We start from the raw sequence: 22,940 nt of genomic DNA on the forward strand, positions 1-22,940 counted from the left end.
ATGGTCCTGGGAGCTCGCCTAGCTGCCGGCAGAGGGTGGTCCTGGCTCAGGTCAGGGGCCAGGAGAAGACCCGTGACCCGGCGGGGCTGGCCCTGTAGCTGTCCCCAACTACACGCGTGCGCACACATTCACCGCCAGACACACGTGTGCAAACGCTCCAACCCCCGCCCCCCACCCCGAGCCTGCTCCTGGGCCCCACGCGCACACACCCGCACCCACCCGCACGCCCTCAGATCACGCTGAGTTGGGAAACGGGGCCCATGCCCCCTCAGGCGGGCGATTACAGATTTAATTAAAAGTGACACAGTAAATAAAAAACATGTAAAATGTAATTTGTGTGGGTAGTGAGGGGTGACTGGGAGGGCGGCGAGCTCCTGGTTTAATTAGGGTGCCTGCCTGTGATAGCGCCCCTCCGCTGGCTGGGGCAGGGGGCCTGCGGGGGGCGGGACGGCCCCCTTCACCCCCGCCTCCGGCTGCCCGGGGCCTGTGGCCCCTGAGGGTGCCCTGCATTCTGGAGACAACCTCTGTCCCCAGGCCCTCTACCCAGTGGGCACCCTGGACCCTGAGGTGCCCTGTAGGTCACCCCAGATTTAAGTCAGAACCAAGAGACCCCAGAGCCTTGAGTCCTGCTGCTAGAGCTCCCCATCTAGTGTCCCACTCTTGGCCCCTCCCCGTCCAGCTCCCAAGACCTCCAGTAAGTCCCTCCTGATGTCTGACTGAAATCCTTCCAGCTGCAATGGCCTGGTTTCCTCATTGTGCAAAGCTGCCCTCCCTGGAGCCTGGAACTCAGCCACCCTCTGCCCAGCCTCCCCCCTCCCTGCCCCAAGCCAAGGAGGAGGGACGCGTCTGTCACAGGGTTCCTGCGTGTGGGGAGTTGCTCCCTGACCCCCCGCCCCCGCGTCCCCGAGTCCATCTGATGAGGTAGCCCCTCCATCGTTCCTCATGGGGCCAGGGAACGAGGGAGGGTGGGGCGGCCCGGCGTGAGGGGCCATCCTGGGCATGCCTGCGTGGGGCACGTGTGCGCACACAGACCGTGCCCAGGGCCGAGGCTCCGTGCTCTGCAGCCTCGGCGAGGCTGTGGCCGGCTTGCTTGCTGCCTGCGTGTGGGTGAGTCTGAGAGGCGAGCCCCTGTGACCTCGCGTGGAGGGCTGACAGCGGCTGGCCCTGGCCAGGCCCCTGGGACCTGGCGGGCAGTGGGCCTTGGCCTGGCTGTGTGTGGGGCGCCCCGACCTCGCTGCACTCACAGCCTTTGTAGATGTCCGTGGGGATCTGCACCGCCGTGTACGAGTAGTTGACCTTGTTCTTGAAGGTGGCGTCCTCCACGAAGTCCAGCTTCAGGGTGCTGACCTTGGGCCCCCTTTCCACATCCTCAATCTCAGGGTCGTCCTGCAGGAAGAGGGGGACCCCCCCCCCGCAGTGTCAGGGGTCAGAGAGGCTGCAGGCAGGGGAGGGCCAGGGTCCAGGGGGTGGGGACATCTCAGAATCAGAGGATCGCAGAGAGAGACAGAGCGAGATGGAGAGACACGGGGTGTGGTCCCCGCACTCGGGCGGCCTGTGACTCTCACCTGCCCTGCTCACCCCACCCATATCTCCCCCCAAATTCCAAAACCAAAACCAAACGGACCCTTCTCCACATCCCTGAAAACCACCCACCAAATCCTCAGCACAGGAGGCGGACCCAGAAGCCAGTGAGGAGCGAGGCTGCAGGTCTCTGCCCTCGGACGCCCCTCCTGCACCCCTGGGGAGGCCTGGGTGCCCTTCCCGGAGCTCTGCGACCCCCACCGGGCCCTGCCCACCCGGCATGGAGTTCCTCTGGCAGCAGGGAGGGGCCTGGCGCCATCTGGGGGGCACCCCCTGCAGCGGGGTGACTAGGTCTGAGCTGTGGGGAGCCCTGGGGGAGGGCTGGGGCAGAGGCTGGCACGGAGACCCAGCCTGCCGGCAGCGGGACGGCAGGGCCCCGCTGACTTTCTAAAATGAGCTGCAGCCTCTGACAGGTGCCAATTACTACGTCTCCGGCCGGGCAGGCTGGGCATGCGCCGTGGGCCCCCGCCCACCACCGCGGGCTGGCAGGAGCGGGTCTGAGCCACAGTGTTGACGTGCAGCCGAGGCGGGTGGGCAGGCGCAGGTGTGCGAGGGGGAAGGGAGGATGGTGGGGAGAGAGAGAAGGGGAGACAGGAAAAAGGCAGGCAGGCAGGGCAGCGTTGGGGGGCTTTGTGCCCGGGGAGGAAGCTGTGTGAGCGGCTGAGCCGTCCAAACACTCCCCACGGCTCCGCCTGGCCGGGACCAGCTGGGCAGGGCTGGCTCGCTCCTCTGCCTACGGGCTGTTGGGAGGGCGGGCCAGGCCTCACACCCCGGCTTCTGCCTCTGGGTGAGCTGTCTTGTCTGGGGAGAGGGGACCGTGCCCTCCTGGAGGGCCTGCAGCAAACCCCCTTTTCATCCCTTTAGGGGTCGGGTTTTGTACCGCACGACCCAGGCTATGTGCTGCCCCCCCGCCCCCGCTCTGCACCCCCCAGGCCCCAGGCGCCGGGGAAAGCGGGGAGCAGCCGCTCAGAGGCGCGAGCCACTCACGTTCTGCGAGGAGGAGGGGGCGGCTGGGGAGAAGAAAGCCCCCGAAATGTCAGCGGCAGATGAAGGCGCCGGGAAACGTAATCGCCCAACTTCCCAACTAATGTGACATTTGGATTCCGTGCTGATAAGCTATCAGCTGGCGAACTTTTCCCTTCCTCCCCCTCCCCCACCTCCTGGCTGGTAATTTAAAAGTAAATGGTCTAGAAAGATCTCTAACTGTACCTCTGGCCAAGATGAAAAACACACACACACAAAACAACTCGAGCCGGGGAGGCGGCAAGTGTGTGTGTGCGGAATTCACACAGGGCCACGCTCGGCCGGCTCCCGGGCTCCCGACCTCAGCCCGGCCCTGCCCGGGGGTCTCCCTCCTTGGGCCACATCCAGCCCCCCAGCAGGTGTGCAGAGGGCTGGGGGTCCCGGAGACCCCGGGGCTGGAAGCAGGCAGTGCAGGGGGTCCTGGCAGGGAGCGGGGCTCCGCCCTGGCCCAGGGGCGCCCCGGTGCCCCCCACGCCCCGCGGCGTGTGCGGTGGGCAGCGGCGGTCTCCCGGTCTACGTCTAATGCGCTGATTGCTAAAATCACAGCCCGCTGCCGAGGGGGTGCGCAGCCAGACTCAGGGGCTAATTAAAGGTTCGCTCTTCATTTGAATTTCAGATTCCAGCTTTAATTTTAGCAGCTTCTCTGGGCGCCGCCACGGAGGCTCAGCCAAGGGGGAAGCACACCTGCTTTAGCCCGCCCCCCCCCCCCCCGCCCCGCCTGCCTGTGCTGAAGGCTCCCCCAGGCCAGCCTGGCACCAGCGACCCCCTGCAGGGACCCTTCCTGCCGCTCACCCCTGGGTGTCACTGGACACCTCCTGCTCCCGAAGGACACCCCTCAGGCCAACAGGCCTGGGAGAGGAAGCCAGGACTCGGGGTGTCCTGCACGAGCCAGCACAGGGGGGACCCCAGGGACTGAGCGGCTGTGACACCTGTTTCGAAAGGCCGGCAGCCGGACCTGGCCTCGACAGCCGACCAAACACTCTATTCCACGCGCTCGGCCCTCAACACGTGTTTTTTCAATCCTCACGTGAGGATTTTCCCCATTGACTTTTATTCTCTTTTTCTTCTCTTCCCATTGGCTTTTGGAGAGAGTGGAAGGGAGGGGAGAGTCAGAGAGAGAGAAACGTTGATGTGAGAGACGCATTGAGTGGCTGCCTCCCTCACACGCCCCGACTGGGACCAGGGACTGAGCCTGCAACTGAGGTACGAGGTACGTGCCCTTGACCGGAATCGAACCCGGGACCCTTCAGTCTGCAGCTCTATCCACTGAGCCACACCGGCTAGGCCCCCCTCAACACTCTTGTCTCCTTTGTGGGCCCCTCCCACCCAAAGGTGCCCATCATCTGAGCAGCAGGCACGGACCTGGGCTGCCTCCGCAGCTGGGGAGTCCCACTGAGCGCAGGGCCAAGCGCCGCTCACCTGCTCCGGGGCCAGGCTGGGGGTGCCCCGCCCACCGAGCTGCTGTTCCCCTCACGGCAGGGAAGGGGGCACTCACCCCAACGCACCTGCCTCCTGCCTCTCGGCCCGCCCGCCTCCTCCAGGAACCCCTCCGCAAATGCACCCCAGGCCCCTCAGTTCTGGCACCTGAGCTGACCCCCGGGAGGACCCGGCCCGCCGCCCACTGCCGCAGAGCTGTGCCCGAAGGGCCACAGAGACAGCCCTGGCGGGTCCGGCCTCCAGGGGTTTGCTGTGGAAGGTGCAGGGTGGGGGTCTGAGCCTCCACTCCCCTGCAGGCTCGAGCTCAGAATCCCAGGGTGCTGAGTCCCGCCCTCATTTCCCAGCCGAGCCCAGAGAGGCGTGTGGCCAGCGGCCGCCCCTCCCCCAGCACAGGGGGCACTTACCAGCTCCGCGTCCGCCTTGGCGTCGTAGTACACGATGTCTTCCTCCTGGCGGGGGAGAGAGGCCTCAACAACCCCGGCTCAAGGCCTCCTGAGGTGCAGCCGGGCCCCCGCCCCAAGGCCTGGAACGACCCCCCAGATTCCTGCCCCGGAACTGCCATCCGGGAGGCGGGGAGGCGGGGGGGCCTCAGGCTGGCAATGCCCCTCCCCCAGGAGATGGGACGGTCCTCAGATCTGACGCCAGGACCAGGTCCCTCCCCGCGGCCCCCTGGGGGACAGAGCCAGGGCCAGGGCCCGCCTGGCTGCGCAGACCAGGGCGAGGCACCACCAGGAGGAGCGAGGGAGCCGAGCCCGGCTGAGCCCGGCGGAGGGAGCAGAGTGACTCCACACCGCGTCTCCCAATTTCTCCGATTAGAAAGCCTGCTCATTACGGCATGTACTTATTAATTATCTGTGATTTGTTGTGAAACGCAGGAGGTTTACACAACAGGCGGGGGAGGGAACACAGCCCGGCCCAGCGCCCGCCCCGCTGCCAGCCGCCCCGCCCGGCGCCCGGCTTCTCGGCCATCTGCACGTCACAATCACCGGCCGCCCGGGAGGCCCGGGACACCAACGGGCTAATTTCATGTCTAATGATCTTTAATCAGGACCGAGGTGGTTGGGAGAGGCCGCCAGGAGGTGAATCTGGTGCCACCGATGCCACCCGCAGAGGAGGGCCACCCTCCCCCGCCCTGATGGGCAGCAGGGCCAGCACCTGGGAGAGGCCAGTGTCCCGGCCCCCTCCCCCTCCCCCCTCAGCCCCTCCCCCCCCTCCCCCCCCCCCCCCGCGCCCCTCAGCCCCGTCCCCCACACCCCTCAGTCCCCTCCCCCGCGCTCCTCAGCCCCCTCCCCCGCGCTCCTCAGCCCCTCCCCCACGCCCCTCAGCCCCCGCCCCCTCCCCCCCCCGCCCCTCAGCCCCGTCCCCCACACCCCTCAGTCCCCTCCCCCGCGCTCCTCAGCCCCCTCCCCCGCGCCCCTCCCCCACGCCCCCACGCCCCCGCCCCCTCCCCCCCCCCCCCCCCCCGCGCCCCTCAGCCCTGTTTTGTACAGTGGAACCTGCAGCCACCCGCTCGCCGGGAGCCTGTTTCTGTGTGATCTGGAAGTGGGGGTGATGACCAGTGTACCCCAAGGCTGTGGCTGTATCACAGCAAACAGTGCCAGCGCTTGCTCGCGGTGGCCGCCCCTCGCCCGGGCCTGGCTGGGCCCAGGTGCTGTGTGACCTCAGGCCTGCACGGCTCCCTCTCTGAGCTCAGGCTCCTCCTGCTCCCGGGAGGGGCTTGGCCTTGGTGACAGCCAGGTGCTGTCTGAGGCCACGGCCGGAGGGCTTGTGGCGGGGAAGAGCCGTGAGGTGCTCCCCACCAATGGTCTGGGGTGCAGGGGACTGGCTGGACCCGCAGGCACCGTGCAGGCGTCTGGGACCCGGACTCCCCGCCCGGCATCTCGGGCAAGGCCACAGCCTCCGACGCAGGGAGGACCGGGCCCTGCTGGTTGCAGTCCGAGGCGTCGGCTCTGCCTAGCGCTTTGCACACGCGGAATCACGGGGCCTCCCAATAGCCCTGCGACCCGGCCACACACACGAGGGCACCGGGGCGGAGAGGGTTCGAACCCCAGTCCAACCCCCCTTCCCGAACATCTCCACCCCCCCCAACACTCCCCCCCTCCCACCCACCAGCTCCAGGAGCTGGGGGCCTGGCTCCAGGGCGCCGGCTCCGGCCCTGAGTGCGTAATGAAAGCTGACATTCCATCAAACACAATGAGGAGTTTCGGTTGATGCAGATCGCTCCTGAACACACAAACCCATTAAACCGAGGGGGAAAAATACCAATTCCGCACACTTGCCGGCGAGAAGAAATGTGACGTGTTATCTGAAAGGGGCCGTACACTCGGCTCTGGCGCCCTTTCCCTCCGAGAGAACACAGGCCGCGCGGCGGGGACTTCGGATTAGCAGGGGCTTCACCCCCCGGCTTTAGGGGGACCTTCCGCGGGGACGGGAAAGGGCGGCTGGGCCGTCACTCAGGCCTCCAGGCTCCCAGGCTCCCTCGGAGGCCGGGTGGGTCCTGCCGGCCCCTCTGCCCCCGGAGCCCCCGGGCATGGACGTGCCCCCCCCCCCCCCCCGGCTGCTCCAGGCTCCCTTTCTCTCTGTCCGATTCCCGGTTGCAGCGGAGGATCACATGCTGGTGGATCAGGGCCCGGGGGAACGTGTCGCAGGAGGACGCCAGCCCCGGCGGACTCGGGTGAGGCTCGGGAGCCTACGCGCGGCCCTTGTGCCCAGGGCCTGGTGCACGTGGGCGGGACTCCTCCCCAGCTCCCCCGCCATGGAGGCCAGCCCATGCCCTTCCCTGGTGGAGGGTGGTGGCGGGCAAGGCCACACGTGTGCAAGTACACGGGAACACAGCTGTGGTTGCTGTGACGTGGCGCAGGGGGTGTGTCCCGAAAAGGCCCGTGTCTGCTGTGGCCTGTACTACGCCGTGTCCACCGTTAGTGCCCACCTCTGGGCGGGACAGGAGGCATCACCCCCCCAGCGATGGCGCGCAGGGTGCTGGCCTTGAACTTGACCTGCACGTGTGAGCTCTGGGATCCTGGGCAGTGAGTGCAGACCCCAGGGGCCCCAGGAGGACTCCCAGGTGTCACCCCATCTCACCGCCAAATCCTGTAGCCCCAGGGAGGCCTAACCTCGGGGTCAGGGTTCCCACTTATAATCAGGATGATGCCCCCTCCTCTGAGGCGGCTCAGGGGACAGGGAGCTGGGCCACCCCAGGGGGAAGGGCCACCCCTACCCCCAGGGGCCCCCCTTATGTTTGCAACCTCACAGCCCTGGGAGGGGCCTGGGTGTGCCAGAAACCCTCTGGTTGGGGTGAAAGGGGCGTCTTTAAAGTCTGGTCCCCCTGCCCCCTCTGTTTCCTGGCATTCAATGGGCCATTTTGCTCAGACTGGGCGGGGTGAGGGAATCCCCCCTCTGAACTCACCCCCCCCCCCCGACGTGGATTCTGTACACAGTGACACGTGAGGGCAGGCTGTGGGCCCACGTGCCCCGGTGCCGACAGCTGACACACACTCCTTAGCTGGCGCTGAGCCCGAGAGGGCCCGAGGGGGGTTGGCAGGTGGGGAACAGGGTGAGGATGTGAGCAGGGGGGCCTGGGGAGTAGCAATGCGGTGCCTGGAGGGCGGGTGCCATGGCCTGGCCAGACCTGACTGCCGCCCGTCCGCCAGGCCTCTGTGCAGGGCCCGGGCCAGCGCCCGGCCTCGCCGTGAGGGCGCCCGGCCTCCCTGCCTGGCTCACCGCCAGCTCGGCGCGGCCACGGGGACTGTTTTCTGGGAGAGCCGTCTGTCGCCGCTCGGCAAGGCAGGCAGCCAGCCTGATGGCGGGGCGGACCTCAGGCCAGGAGGCCACCTGTCTGTCCAGCCGGTGCCCCGAGCCGGGCCCGGCTGCAGAACCGCCTCTCTCATCAGACAATCCGAGGTCGGCTGCCTCCCCCGTCGGATTCCCGGGGGTAGGACTGCGTCCTCCATGCGACTCCCAGGGCAGGGCTGGTCTCCCACGGGTCCTGGTGTTGGCACTGAGGGCCTGGGGTGGCCTCCCCCGCCTCCCCCACCCATGCCCTGGCCCAGCTCCTTCCTGCTGGCGGGGTAGACGGCGGATAACGATGGCGCAGTGTCCGCCAGGCGGGCCGCCGCCATCTGCCCTCAGCGTTACGCACCAGAGCACCTGCTGCCTGGCAGTGAGCGGGCCACGGAGGTGCTGCCTGCTAACGAGGCCCTGGTTGCTCAGGCGTCCAAGGCTGTGACTACAGGCTCCCTGCCCGTCACGGCCAAGGGTGTGAGGTCATGACCTGGGACGAGGCAGGGGGCTTCCTGGCCAGACATCTCCCCCTCCCTCTCCTGTCTCAGCTCTGACCCTGGAGACTCCAGGACCCCACGTCCCCAGGCTGGGGGTGGTAGAGTGTATGTGTGTGTGGGTAAGGGGACCCCATTGTCCGTTTCCCAGAGTCTATGTGCAGACCTACTGTGTGCTGCTGATCGTGCAGTGGGTTCCACTTTGGCCCCCGTGGGCCAAGCATCTGTGCCCAGAAAACTGCCGGGTGCCATCCTCCCCATTTCAGAGGCGAGAAGACCGAGTCCCAGCGGCTCCTGGTCACGCTGTCCACAGGGCACCCAGCCAGGCACCCAGCCAGGCCCATGGACAGGCTTTCCTAAAGGGCCCGAGTTTGACACCTGAAGGTCATTGGGAAGGACACGGTGCCAGGAGGGGGTGTGTGCCTTCCGCAGCCTCAAGTGTCTATCTCTCCCTCGGCCTGGCCAGTCCCCACCTGCAGCGGCGGCCAGTTCCCCTGGCAGCCCCGGCAGGGCTGGCGGCGTCGGCTGATGGGCCGCCATCAGCCTGATGAACGCCTTGCAGCCCGGTTGCCGGGAAGACCAGGACCTGACCCTGCACCTGTGGAGGGGTGACTCCAGCTCCCCCCGAGGCTGGGACAGACAGACAGGAGAGCTGACGGGCTGGGGAGGGCACTGTGAGCACCGGGATCCAGGCTGGGCCCCGCCGGGCCTGTGGCCACACCCACCGCTGGAGCGGCATCTCAGGCCACGCCTGCCTCATCTCAGGACAGGAGCAGCCGGGCCCGGGGCTGCGTGCCCACAGCTGCGCCCACCCTGCCACCGACTGGGCACCTAACGGCTCGGCAGGTGGACGCCCCTCTCAGCACCACGTCCGAGCTGACAGGCCGCCGCCGCTCCAGCCAGTCCCTCGTCACGCGGGGACACGGAAGCCCAGAGAAGCACGTGGCGTGTGGGGTTGCACGGGGCCTGTGACCCCGAGTGCAGGCAGCGGGTCCTCCAGCGGCGCCTGGCGTGTGGGGGGGGGCAGGTGCGGGGCCGGGCGGGCGCAGTTCTCACCTTGATGTTGTCCTGCCAGCGGTGGGCTTTCTGGAAGGTCTCTGCGGCATCGGCCAATCTCTGCGGACAGAGCACAGGGAGGTCAGAGGCCGAGGAGCCCTCCCCAGCCCAGCGTGACACGCCCGAGTGGCAGACGCCTCCCTCACGCACCTCCGCCCATCGCCCACCTCTGCCCAGCCAGCCCCACCACCGCTGCCCCTGCTCTGGCCTCCTGAGCCCCTCCCAGCCGGCTCACCACGCCTTCTGCCCGGAGGCGCCTGGCCCGTCGTGTGGGGCTGGTTCCTGCAGCCGCCTCCATCGAGGCCTCTGCCTGTGCGCACAGCCGGATGTCCGCCCCCCCCCCCCTTGTTACCCAGCATGCCGGGCACCACACCCTGCTGATGTGTGGGGATATGGCAGCGCCAGCCCTGCCGGCCCTGCCCTCTCACGGTCCAGAGGGGAGGACAGACACGCCACCAGGCAGGACGACCAGGGCAGGAATAGCTGAGGTGCTCAGCGCCGTGGGAACTTGGGACATCAGGGAGGGCTTCCCGGGGGAGGTGCTCGGACCCTGAGGTCCCGCCCCCAGGAAGTCTCAGGCTCCTGAAGACAGCGCTCCAGGGCCGCCATGGAGCTAAGCGAAGTCCTGCTGATGACGGTCACCATGAGCCCGTCCCTACTGCATGCCAAGCCCTCCCCGAGGCCAGCGACATACATGTACCGGTCACGGTTCACAACGTGATGGCATGTCCTCCTCAGAAGAGGATGCCCGGCCCTAGCCGGTTTGGCTCAGTGGATAGAGCGTCAGCCTGAGGACTGAAAGGTCCCGGGTTCGATTCCTGTCAAGGGCACATGCTGCAGGAGGCAGCCGATCAATGACTCTCTCTCATCATTGATATTTCTGTCTTTCTCTCCCTCTTCCTTCCTCTCTGAAATCAATAAGAAAAGGATGCCCAGGTATGAAGACGGTGAGCAGCCTGCCCCAGGTCACAGAGTGGGTCTGGGTTGCACTGGGGCCCCACGCCTGGCCCTCACCGCTGCCTTTGCCCTGCCCAGGACCAAGGTCAGAAGGCACGCTCCATAGGGCCCACATGCCCGTGAGGGACGGAGCAGCTACCAGGACCCCGTTCCATCCCATGGGTAGAGTGGCGACGTCCTGCCTCCTGGCCTCCGGCCGACTCAGAGGGCCACGGCCTTGGTGCTCAGGGCGCGGGCCCTGCAGGGGAGATGCTCTGACACCCGGCAGCTGCGCACCAGGGGGAAACGGGTCAGGACGCAGCGGCCAGCTGCCCCTCCCTCCCAGCAGGGACAGTGTGTGGGCACAGTGGGCTCCTTAGGGGTGGAGCCTGCACTCACTGCATGCTGGGAGGGCTGGGAGCCTGGGGGTCCGGAGGCAGAGCAGAAAAATCCCTCCTGGAGTCAAACCCTTCACTGCACAATGCTGAGCCCCTCCTGGCCTCCACCCTCCTCTCCTGCTCCCTCACCGGCCTTGTTTGCAGGTTCTGTCCTCTGCTTGCCCATCACTGCAGTGCCTGCCTGGGGGGGCTCTGCCTGGGGGGGCTCTGCCTGGGTGCCCCCCCTTATACAGCCTCTCTACTCCCAGGTACCTCCCATGTCTTGCCTCCAATTCTGGCCCCTCCTGAGTTCCTGGACACCCTCCTGGGGTGACGCCAAGGCCCCGGGAGCTCACACCACCGCCCTTGGAAGAAGCCCACCTTGGGGCTCTGCCCCTGACACCCCACCTTTGATATCACTCAAACCACCTGTGGACAGGATGCCCCCAGGCTCTGCGCTCCCTCAGGCCCCTGCGTCCTCTCTTCCCCTTTGACATTTACCCCCTCATGGCACCTGGAGCCTTTAAAATGTGGATCTGAGCATGTGGCCGCCCCCAGCCCCCAAATCCTCAGCAGCCCCCCGTGGCTCTGCATATAAAAGGCAAAGCCTTCGCCCTGGCTGGTGTGGCTCGGTGGTCAGTGTCGTTCTATGCACCGAAAGTCCTCAGACTCGACCCCCGGTCAGGGCATGTGCGGGAGGCAACTGATGGACGTTTCTCTTTCTCTCTCTCTCTCCTCTGCCTTCCTCTCTCTCTAGAATCAATGAGGGAAAAAGAGACAAAGCTGCCTTGAGGCCCCAGGGCCCACGTGTGCCCACCTCCTGCCCCCTCTCCATCCGGGGCCTCCCTTCCTCCTAACGCGCACCCCAGGACCGGCGAGGCCCCTCGTGCACAAGCCTGCGGTGCCCTTCTGCAGAGGACGTGGCCGTGTGGCGTGGTGACACGCATGGTTAACACCACTGGTCACGTGACTGTGAACGGAGCACCTATGACACAGCTCGGCACCGGGCCTGGACGAGGGGTGACGCGTGAGGAGGGAGGGAGCCTGGAGCAACTGCTGCCGCCCCTTCCTGGCCGCCCCAGGGCTCAGCTCTGTGGCCGGGATTCACAGGCCGGGACACGAGGCTGCAGCCGCTCGGACTCCCTGGCCCAGGGAGGGGAGCCCAGGGGGAGGGCCCCAGCACCCAGCCGCCCTGAATTCTCGGGGCCCCTCAGGCTCAGAGGCGGGGGTCAGCCGCTGACTCGTGAATAACAGTTGCAATAGCCGCAGCGAAAGGATTACGTTTAATCCTCGGAACGATCAGGCCATTATTATTTTCTCGGTGTTACAGATCAATCAGCCCGTCCCCGGGCGCCGCACGCGGGCAAACTGCTAAGCACACAGGCCCGGTGGTGCGGGGGGCCGGGCCGGGCATCTGAATGGCCTGGGGTGGGCAGTGTGGCTGCCTGTGTCCGGTCAGGCGTGAGGATGAGACTGGGGGGGTGGAGGGGGGAGGGCTGGGACCACCCACGGGCAGGCCTGAGGAGCCCCCGGGGTCGGGGGTCAGAGCCTGGACCCTGGGGCCTTGGAGCACGGGCCTGGGTTCAAATCCTGCCTGACTTGAGCGAGTGGCTCTCTGCGCGAGTGTCTGTGTGTAAACTGGACCCACTCAGAGCGGGTAGGTTCCCGGCAGCCCCCTTGTTCCCATCCCCAGGAGCTGCCCACGGCGAGTGCGCAGTGAATCCCAACAACGGGCGGGAGACGGGGCCTCTTCCTCGCCCTCCCCACCCCACCCCTAGCAAGACCCCCGAGAGGTGGGTTCCTCTGTGCCCCTCCTTTCCCAGGTGGGGTGCCACGGGCCCCGGCCCCGGTGAGGAAGTGGAGGCAGCACACGTGGGTGGACCAGCGTGCTGGACAGCGCACGCCCCGGGGCAGCGCCAGGCCTGGCAGGAGGGGCCTGGCCGCAGGACCCCTCACCCGCCTCAGATGGTTCCTTTGCTGTCCCCCAGGAGAGGAGGTTAGTAACGGGGCTCCCAGATGCTGCTCTGAGCCCACCCCCAACCGTGGTGTCCTGGGCCCAGGCCCTGGGTGGGCGTAGGCACCAGGGCGCCCTCTTCCCTCCCTGCCCGCGGGCCCCGTGTAAGCTCTGTACTGTGCTCTGATAGATACCGAATACAGATTTCCAATTTCCAGAGCTGTTATGGTCTAATGAGTAAATAATATACATATTTAAAACTGTCTAAAAACATATCTGCATAATTAAAATACCTGCACAATAATGAAGCAAGATGCAGCTTAGCAAGGAGGGAGCTGGAGCCCCAGCACCCACAATCGGGGCAGCCGGGCAGGCGGGTGGGGGTCCCGGCCCTGCCGGCTCTCCTTCCTGCTGCCTTGGCCCGAGTGGGCATCTGTCCCTCTGTCCCGCCTGCTCCAAGCAGGTCCATCCACAGTCAGGGACCAGGGGACCCCACTCGGCCCTGTCCTTGCACAGCCTGTCGCCCGTGGGCGTTGCACGGCACAGGGCCTGCTCCCTGAGGGTGGCTACCTTGACCACTACCATCCGACGTGCTCAGAGCTTTGTGGGGACAGCCTCACTCCCCACGGCCTGAGGGCAGCTCCTGTCCCCATCTCCCATTGTGCTGGGCTCCGAGGGGTGGGGAGAAGGCCATCGGCATGGCCGAGGGCTGCCCAGGACCCAGGACTCGCGCGTGGCAGGAGATGGAGATGCCAGGGGCTTTGCCTTCCTGTCAAGTGCACCACCAACACCAGAGCCTCCTGGGCACAACTGGCACCTGGCCTTGCCCTCCTGCCCTCCAAGGTCACACACACACACACACACACACACACACACACACACACACATGAAATTTCAGAGAAGAAAGGAGAGGGAGAGAGAGAGAAGCATCAGTGATGAGAGAGAATCATAGATCGGCTGCCTCCTGCACACCCCGCACTGGGGATCCAGCCCGCACCCAGGCCTGTGCCCTGACCCGGAATGGAACCGTGACCTCCTGGTTCCTAGGTGGACGCTCAGCCCCTGAGCCACGCCGGCCGGCAGTGAGCTCTTCTTTACACCGCCTCGCTCCCACGGCAATCCAGTCCCAGTGCTGAGCTCGGGCCTGCCGGAGGCCGCGGAGGTAAGAGCTGCCTGGGGACACTCGCTGCTAGGAGGCCCCTCGGCTAGGAGATGCATTTCCACAGGAAGCAGAGCCGAGCCGCCGTCTGCGAGGACGGCGGAGCCCCTCCAGCCGCCATGCCCCTTCCCGTGATGTTATTTTTATACTTCTCCCTAAAACACTGCCTGAGCGGGTCCTTCTCGACTCTATTAACATTAGGAACCTAATCAGTAATCAGGCAGCTCATAATTTTCTGATTAGCTCTGATTAGGCCCAACCTCGGGGGGAGAGGGATGGGACACTGGGATGTGCTCGATGGGGGGCTGGCCCGGCTGGGGGTGGAGGGCAGGAGGAGAGAGCCCCCGGCCCCACTGTCTTCTGTCCTGGGGCAGCGGGGGGCGGGGAGCAGGGTCTTTCTTTGGTTGCACTGGGTGACGGGTGCAGGGGTCAGGGAGCACTGGGTGACGGGTGCAGGGGTCAGGGAGCACGGGCAGCAGGGACCCCAGGGCAGGTTGGGCCCAGACTTTCAGCACCACGGACAGAGCAGGAGGGTTGGTCTGGGCATCCACCTGGGTTCTGTACTGTCTGGGCCAGTGGCCGGCAAACTCATTCGCCAACAGAGCCAAATACCAACAGCACAACGATTGAAATTTCTTCTGAGAGCCAAATTTTCTAAACTTAAACGTCTTCTAACACCACTTCTTCAAAACAGACTCGCCCAGGCCGTGGTATTTTGTGGAAGAGCCACACTCAAGAGGCCAAAGAGCCGCATGTGGCTCGTGAGCCGCAGTTTGCCGACCACGGGTCTAGGCCCCTCTGGGTCCCACTCCAGGCAGGGCTCCCGGGGTAGCCTTGGGTGACGGGGACAGTGACAGGGCAGGCCTGCCCAGAGGATGCCACGTGTGAGCGTGACACGGAGAACTGGCCCCGGCCACTCTTACTGAGTGCACAGCAGGCAGGGCCGGGCTTGAAGACCGCGGAAACCATGAGGCCGGGGCCCCGCTGCCCAGTGGGGGGGCCCAGACCTGGAGGGACCACCCAGGCGATGGCGCCAGTTCGGGGCAGAGCCTGGGCCTGTACGGAGGCATCCCAGGCCCGGGCCAGGCCTCCCTCTGCCGGAGACCCGTTTGCCGCCTTGGCAACACGTGCTCGGATGGGAGCATTGTGATGGCTACGCAGGCCTCCTGGGCCTGCCAAGCACGGACCCTGAGCCCGGACCCTGAGCCCAGGCCTGTCCGTAGCCCTGGCCTCATGTCCCCCACCCCTCAGCCCGTCCATGGGCCTTCCCCACAGGCGCAGACTCCTTGGGGCCACACCCTGGAGCCCAGATCAGGTCAGGGGCAGAGTGGCCCTGCCCTGGCCCTGGCCTGGATCACAGGTCACCACCTCTTGTTGAAAGCGACCATCAGGTGACCTCTGATGAAGTGCACAAGCTCGCTGGAGGAGACGGGCACAGCTAATGCCATGTAAATTGGCACGGAGGCAATCAGCCTGACTCTAAGAGCTGCCCCACCGGCCGCAGGCTGGCTCATTGTCTTTCCTGTCAATTTGCATCTCATTACCCAGAAGGCTGTGCTCACTGGAGGTTAAAACAAAAACAAAAAGAATAAAACAAACCCCACTGAGTCCTGCCTCCAGTGAGGGCACAGCCCACGTGTGGGACCGCTGCCTGGTGGACTGCCCCGTGAGGTTCCCTGCACGGGGAGTCCTGCCCCCCTATCACCCCAACACCACTGTCACCATGGCCCCCACCAGCACCAGAATGTTACTCCCATGCCACCATCACCACTACCCCCATCGCCATCACTGACCCCCAACCGTCATCAACATTCCCATGACTGCCACCAATATTCCCATCCCCACTCCAACATCACTCCACCACCCCCCATCCCCACTCCACCTCCACCCCCATCACCACTACCTCCATCGCCATCACTGACCCCCAACCGTCATCAACATTCCCATTCCCACTCCAACATCACTCCACCACCCCCATCACCACTACCTCCATCGCCATCACTGACCCCCAACCACCATCAACATTCCCATGACTGCCACCAATATTCCCATCCACCTCCACCCCCATCCCCGCTGCCAACATCCCCCTCATCATTGCCAGCATCATTCCCAGCATCACTGCCAAAGTTATTCTCATCACCATTGCCACTGTTATCCCCAGTGGTACCCTCAGCACCATCACCATCGATCCTTCATCCTCATCATCACAGTCACCAACACCATTGCTGTCGCCTCAACCATGACTATCCACCACCAGCTCATTATCAACATCACCTCCACCCACCACCTTCACCTCTATCCCCATCACCCGCGCCCGTGACACCTGTGCCAGCACCTTGCGCCTCCTCATGGTCACCCCTGCCTCTCCGAGGAAAGTCTGATGAACCGGTGGAGATCACTCGCTCTTTTTTTTTTTTTTTTTAATATATTTTATTGATTTTTCACAGAGAGGATGGGAGAGGGATAGAGAGCCAGAAACATCGATGAGAGAGAGACATCGACCAGCTGCCTCCTGCACATCCCCCACTGGGAGATGTGCCCGCAACCAATGTACATGCCCTTGACCGGAATCAAACCTGGGACCTTCCAGTCCGCAGACCGACGCTCTATCCACCGAGCCAAACCGGTTTCGGCGATGGAGGTAGTGGCGTTCTCTGCCCGCCCCCTCCAGCATCGTCAGAAGGCGGGGAGCCCACACACGGAGACCTCATATTCGACACCCAATCTGGCCAGGACACTGTGCTTGCAACCGGGTGTCTGGGGAAGGAAGCCCTCAAGGTCAGCAGAGGGTAGGGGTGCTCACCCGCTCTGGCAGAGCCCCTGGGAGGGTGGGGCTTAGCTTACTCCCCGATCAGCGGCCACAGCGCCCCCTGGGGCACAGCCAGGAGCTGTGTGTGTGACATGGGTGACTGATGCTTGCCCCTCTCTGAACCCTGATCACCGCATCTCTAAAGTGAGGCTCCTGCGTGGGGAAAAAGGCAGACATTGGGCGGGACAGCGCGTGGCAGCGTGGCCGAGCCTCTCCCACGGACATCACGGTTCACTCCTGGCTCCACACACGGTCCCTGAGCCCCATGGGGCCCCGATCGCCATTCCCATTCCGCTGCCCAGGACGCCAAGGCTGAGATGGGGCTGAACCAGGAGGAGACGGGCTCCCCACAGTCACTCAGAGCGGGAGTGGGAGCCGATGGTTCCGCTCGGCCGTCTCTCTGCTGGGCGTGGATGCCGGGGACTCCACCCATCGCCGCCCCGGGCTTCGGTGGCAGCAGCACGGGCACCAGCCCGGACTCGAAGCGGGGGCCTGGGCCGGGCGACGGGCAGACAAAGGCCTGAGGACGGGGGGTGGGGTGGGCGAAGCCGCTGCCCGTGGGCACGCCCCGGGTAAAAGCCGCTCTGAATCCTGGCTGCGTCCTGCGGCCGCAATCAGCCTGGATACTTGGTTATTATGTGGAGTCAAGGCGGCCGCGGGACAGCGGGAGCCTTGGTGACAGCGGTTCAGGCGGTTGTCAGAGCGTGGGACGCGGGCGGCCGGGCGCTAATGGCCTCTGCTCGCTGCTGCCCAGGGAGAGGAGGGCGGGCGGCGGAGGCGGCCTGGCTCCTGCCCGGGCCCGTGCCCATCCCACGCTGCACGGCTGCTCCTCGACAGGCAGGGCCCACCCGGGCCCCCCAGATGCCTCGCTACGGCCACAGAGCCTTGGTGCCAGCGGGGAGGGTGGGGCCGCAGCCGCGTAGCACGTGCCCAACTATTTGGGGGCATCTCTGCCCCCTCCACCTCCATCTCTGACCCTCTCCCCCGGGACGGGGGGCTGGGAGTCTGCTCTACAGTGCCATCTCCCGGGGAGGGGCCCTGAGTCCCCCGGGGAAGGGACCCCTGAATCCTGGCTGCTGAGGCCCCTGGGCAAGCTTTGGGTGGGAGAGAACCTTCTGGATGGACGCGCAGAGGACTCAGACCTGTCCTGACTGGTGCTTTCGGCTCTACTGGCCTCGGTTTTCCTCCCGGTGAAATGGGAAATGGCACCCCCCCAGGGAGACGGCTGCGTCCGTGAGAAAACAGAACCCTGGCGTGCTGGCCACGTGGGCTTACCAGGGGGGTCACCGAGGGGGTCAGAGGCCACCCAGGGGTCGGGGTGTGGGCCCGGGGCTGCCTGAAGAGCACACCGCAAAGAAGGCCAGGCCTTTCCCGGAGACACCCTCGGCCAGGTGCCCGTGTGGGCTTTGGGCAATGTGCTCATGGAACAGGGCATTGTGGAACCCGGCACCAGCCCGGCCACGCAGACCTGCTGCCACAGGCCACCCCGCTGAGCCTTCCTCATGCCCAGCCCTGTCCATCCGTCCCTAGAGCGGCCCCTACAAAGCAGGCCCCGTCCCCATCCCCGTCCCCGTTTGCAGATGGGGAAACCGAGGCTCAGGTGGTTCCTCAGGTTGTGGTCACAGCTCTCTGAGGGCAGGCGGGGGGGTCCCTGGGCCCCGCTGTGATCAGGAGCCCTTTCTGAGGAGGAAGGGGGCCACTGGCTGGCTGTGGAGCAGAGAGCATGGGACGGGGGACACCAAGGGGTTGGGAGAAGGACACAGGCAGGAGGCCTGGGTGGGCCTGAGCTAAGCCTCCGCTTTACTGAATGACCTTGCACTTGTCACCCTAGGTGACCTTGGAGCTCCTGGAGCGCAGGCTGCGGCCAGAGGAGGCAGGAGAGGTCCCAGAAGAGGTCACCCAGCCAGCTCCCCCTCCCACCTGTGCTGGGCCGGGGGTGAGCAATCCTGGGGGTGGAGGGCTTGGCGTTAGAGAAGGCGGGTGCGTGTGCATTCTCATTTGAGTGCGTACTCATGTATACACACGAGCGCGAGAATACATTGTGGCCACGAGAAAGCACATGTATGAGAACATGTGAGCATGGGATCACATGTGTGCATGTACATGCTTGCTAACACGTGCTCTGCTGCACTCCACACGGGAGGTGGGTCCTCACCTCCGTGTCCTGAACTCACCTCCCAGGCCCAGGGGGGGCAGGCTGCTCCCCGCCGTGGTGGGTGTGGGGTGCTCCTGGACCCGCAGCCCCTACCACCCGCCACGCAGGCCTGGCCCAGTGGCCACTTGTGGCCGCCACCTGCCTCATTTCCGCCTGGTGGTCCCCTCCTCACACGAGCCCCCAACTTGTCCACGGCTCAGCCCCCTCCCAGCCCGCCCCTCTGCAGGTCACCCCTTTGTTGTGTGTTATCCACCCGATCACACCAGAGGACGGCGTCCATGGAAGGGTGACCCAGGGCCCTCTTCTTTCTTCTTCTTTTTAAAAAATCCTCACCCGAGGGTATTTTTTCCATTAATTTTTTTTTTTTGAGAGAGTGGGAGGGGGAGAGAGAAAGAGGGACATCAATATGAGAGAGACACATCGATTGGCTGCTTCCTGCATGTGCCCCAACCAGGGCCGGGGATCGAACCTGCCACCGAAGTACATGCCCTTGACCGGGAATTGTACCCGTGACCCTTCGGTGCAAGGATAACACTGACCCCTGAGCCAAACCGGCCAGGGCCCCTCTTCTCTCGACAAACATGCTCCCGGCCTGTGCTGCCCGCAGAGACGCCCGATGAATCAGTCCCGGCCCCACTCACAGTGCAGGGCGGGGCTCCACTCGCCTCCATGCTCACCCCCACCCACCCGCAGCCACGGCACAGCCAGAGCCAGCTACATCCGCACTCGGACCAAGGACATCTGTGCACGGGTCCCCCCGCCCCCCGCCCCCCAGCTGCCCACAGGAGCCTTCAGATGGCAGGTATCACTCAGGGGGCCCACAGTCCACATGTGACCAACACAGCCATGGGGGCGAGGCTGGGGCTGCTGTCCACGTTCCGGAAGGAGGCTCAGAACACGTAGCTGAGCACCCCAAGGCGGCAGACCTGGCAGGAGGAGGCACCGGGGCCCACACCTCGGTCTGTCCAGCTGCCGAGCCCAGGCCTGCAGCCCTGGGACTTGCATTGGCCGCACCCGTGTGACCAGTGCTGCGGCCGCTCCCGCCTGTCACCCCTGGCGGAGACCAGCGGGGGGGGGGGGGTCTGAGGCCTGGGAGGAGGGACGTTCTCAGCACCGGAGCCAAGTGCCAGCTCCCAGTCATGTCTCATCTCCTACGATGAGAGCACAGAGCACGAGCTTTCCCTTTTTCCTCTGGCCACCAGGAGGCTCAGGGTCAACCTGGAGACTCAACCGGACCTGGCCCTGAGGCGGCTGACCCTGGCTCTTTTGTCTCATCCTCTGGTTCACAGTCTATGTGTTACTCCCTGAAGAGCTTCCCAACACTTTGCTGAATGAACTGGGGAGCAAATCAAATTAAACTGTACCCCTCACCCCACCCCAACGCGCCTCTCCCATGGGTCCAGGAACACTGGACGGGGGCCAGGAAGGCCGCAGTGCTCTGTGGGGTGTCAAGCCAGCTGCTCTCCCCAGCCTCAGTTTCCCCCTTCCTGTACCCCCGTCTCCGCCTCCCCGACCCCTCCGCTGCTCTGTGAGGCTAGACGGACTGAGGGGGGCGGCAGGGCCCTGCTCGGAGCCATCGCCAGCCAATGGGCAGGCCGGCATCTGGCAGGCTCAGCCGTCTCCCTGGAAAACGAGACGCTTCTTATTGAGATAACGAATCGCTCCATTTAAATCCAAATTAACCTCCCCAATTACCCCACTTCCTCCCACATTTCACCAGATCCAGATCCCCTCCTGCCCGCACACGCGCCCCGCCCTCCTCGCTCCCCAAGGGCCTGGCCACATCCAACAGCCCCGGAAGGGCCTGCAGTTGCACCCTCCCTCCAATGGCCACGTTTTTCTTTCATTTTTTGGGGGGTGGGGGTGGGGGTGGGAGGAGTGGGAAGCTTGATGCAGCTGCTGCTCCGAGGAGTGGGGATTGTACTTTACTTTTTTAGCTCACTCTTTGAAATAAGGATGCAATACGGGATCAATTTTTGATGACAGTGAAGTAAAAGGGGGAAAATAGTAGCAATTTTCTCTTCTGAACATGCCCTGTTTAATGGACGGATGTCACGGTGGAGTTCTACCCAGAGGGGAGAGAGGGTACTTGGTCAGTCAGAGGCCCCTGCAGGACCTCAGCCTGGGGGCGCTGGGCACCCCCTCCCCATTAGGATGGCTGCCAGGGCCCAGGGCTCGAGCCCAGGAGGCCACAGGGCTCCAGGCCATCTTCCGGGGCTCAGCTGCTGTGGCCTGAGACGCCGTCTCCCCTGACCAGGCCCTGGGGGCACCCTCCTTGCCCGCGCTCCGCTGGTCTCAGCCTGGATCCTGGAGCCGGACCCCGGGGATCGGAGCTGATTAGGGTCATAACATCCTGCCCAGATGCTGCCACTGCCTTTGTGTGAAACTAGGGAGCTGAGCTTTGCTTGGCTTGGAGCTGGGGGGGGTGGAGAAGCGTAAGGGTGGGGGAACACCCAAGCATGGGGGAGTGAGGAGCTGCATCCTGAGCTGGCCAGGGCGGGGCAGTCAGGGTATCCGGCACGTGTCTCGGCTCAGGACAGAGAGTGGGGTGAGGAGGGGAGAGCGGGGGGGCTGGGTCTCAGGGGGCCCAGCAGGAGGCATTGTCCCTCAGCGTCATTGACCTGGAGTCCGGGTCTTCGCCCGTCCTGAAGGAATGCTGGCTCCCTGCTCCGGCTCCGAGGCGCCCAGGTGAGGTGGAGGCCTCTGTGCCGGGTGGACCGAAAGGACAGGGGTCTGGCTGCCAGGGCCACACGCCCCCAGGGGACCCACTCCACAGTCCACCCTCCACGTGCCCTTCGAAACGTGGGCACCCCCACCGTGGCTGTGTGCGCCCTGGGCAGCCTGGTCCCCCTTTCTGAGGCCCAGGACGGACATGAATCCGAGCCGGACCCCGAAGGCCCGAGCAGTTCTCCTCGTAGACACGCGCAGTCACGCCAGGTAGACCCACAAACACAGCACAAGGTCACGTCAACCCCCACGCGCCCGCAGAGCCCACGGTTAGGAAGACACGCAGCCCCGGGCCGAGCGAGCGCGCCCCTGCCTGGGGCCAGTCCTCACACGGCCAGGACACCCCCTCCGGAGCCGCTTCCCTGCCGCCACTCAGAGGCCCGTGACCCGCCTCCAAGACCCAGGTGACCTTCCCGAGTCCTCACTCAAGGTCAAGGCTGCGCCGGCAAGAGCAGGCTCCCTGCCTCCTCCAGGCCACTCCACGCAGCAAAACCCAAAGGCCCCCCGACCCTGGGACGGGGTGCAGCGGGCTGGGCCGTGGTCCCCGCGCCCTTCTGTCGGCAGATGCTGCCCGAAGCCGCCCGCCGCCGCCGCCACCACCACCCTCCCCTCCGCGCTGCGGCCCGGCCTCGGAAATAATTAGCAATTCTGCTCCACGAAATGCCGGCCGATGGGGTAATAAACGCCAACATCTGTCAGGAGAGCGCGCTCCTATGGAATTGCCAAGAGAAACATTTTTCTCCTCATTCAATTCACATTTAAATCGAAAACAGCCCCTTGCAGTCAGCGCCAGGCTGCGGCGCGGGGTCCCGGAGCCCACAAGCTGTTCCGGGGGCCGAGTGGCGATCCCTCACTCAGATGAACAAATCACTTCATTTGGGAATGAAGAGGCTTTGTCGTGACGGGTGGCGGCGGAGGGGGGAAGGCCGCCATCCGCCCTGCTGCTGTGCGTGCCCGCGGGGCGCCCGCTGTGCCCCCAGCAGAGGGGCCTCGGAGGGGCTCCCATCAGGGGAGTCGGCGCTCCCATCTTCACAACCACTGGCGTGGTCAGCGGCCCGGGAATCACCGAGCCCTTCTTGGTGGACAACTGAGGCTCAACGGAATGAGGGAACCCAGCCCAGCTGGCTCTTCCCCCAAAGCCGCCCCTCGGCCTGCAATTCCAACCCTGGGCTGCAGGGGGCGCTGTGTCCCTGGGACCCTGGCCTTGGAGCCGGCCCCTGACCCGGTGTCCCTGAGCCGAGCTGGGAACTCTACATGTGAGAGGCACTGGGACCCAGCGGGTGACCTTGAGGCCCATGACACAACCTGGGCTGCATCCCCCTGGTCAGTGACCCTGAGGGACACTCCCTGCCCGAGACCGGCGGGCTGCGGGGTGACCCCGAGGCTGCGGCAGCCGACAGCCCTCTCCCAGGAACACAGGGCCTTCCTACCGGCGACGAGGGGCATGTGCTG

General features: G+C 65.2%; 1 protein-coding gene across 4 annotated transcripts in view; it reads right to left on the reverse strand.

Moving 5' to 3' along the window:
- Window positions 1-22,940, reverse strand: part of CACNA2D2 (calcium voltage-gated channel auxiliary subunit alpha2delta 2) — an 85,563-nt gene that overhangs the window by 15,891 nt on the left and 46,732 nt on the right. For all 4 annotated transcript variants that reach the window (XM_054729607.1, XM_008155334.3, XM_028132661.2 and 1 more), the window contains exons 3-5: window positions 9,372-9,431; window positions 4,446-4,490; window positions 1,245-1,386 (exon numbers count right to left, since the gene is read on the reverse strand). In XM_054729607.1, the coding sequence (XP_054585582.1) occupies window positions 1,245-1,386; window positions 4,446-4,490; window positions 9,372-9,431 (247 nt within the window). The remainder of the gene's footprint in view (window positions 1-1,244; window positions 1,387-4,445; window positions 4,491-9,371; window positions 9,432-22,940) is intronic.

This window comes from Eptesicus fuscus, chromosome 18, assembly GCF_027574615.1.
Source record: "Eptesicus fuscus isolate TK198812 chromosome 18, DD_ASM_mEF_20220401, whole genome shotgun sequence".
NCBI lineage: Eukaryota > Metazoa > Chordata > Mammalia > Chiroptera > Vespertilionidae > Eptesicus > Eptesicus fuscus.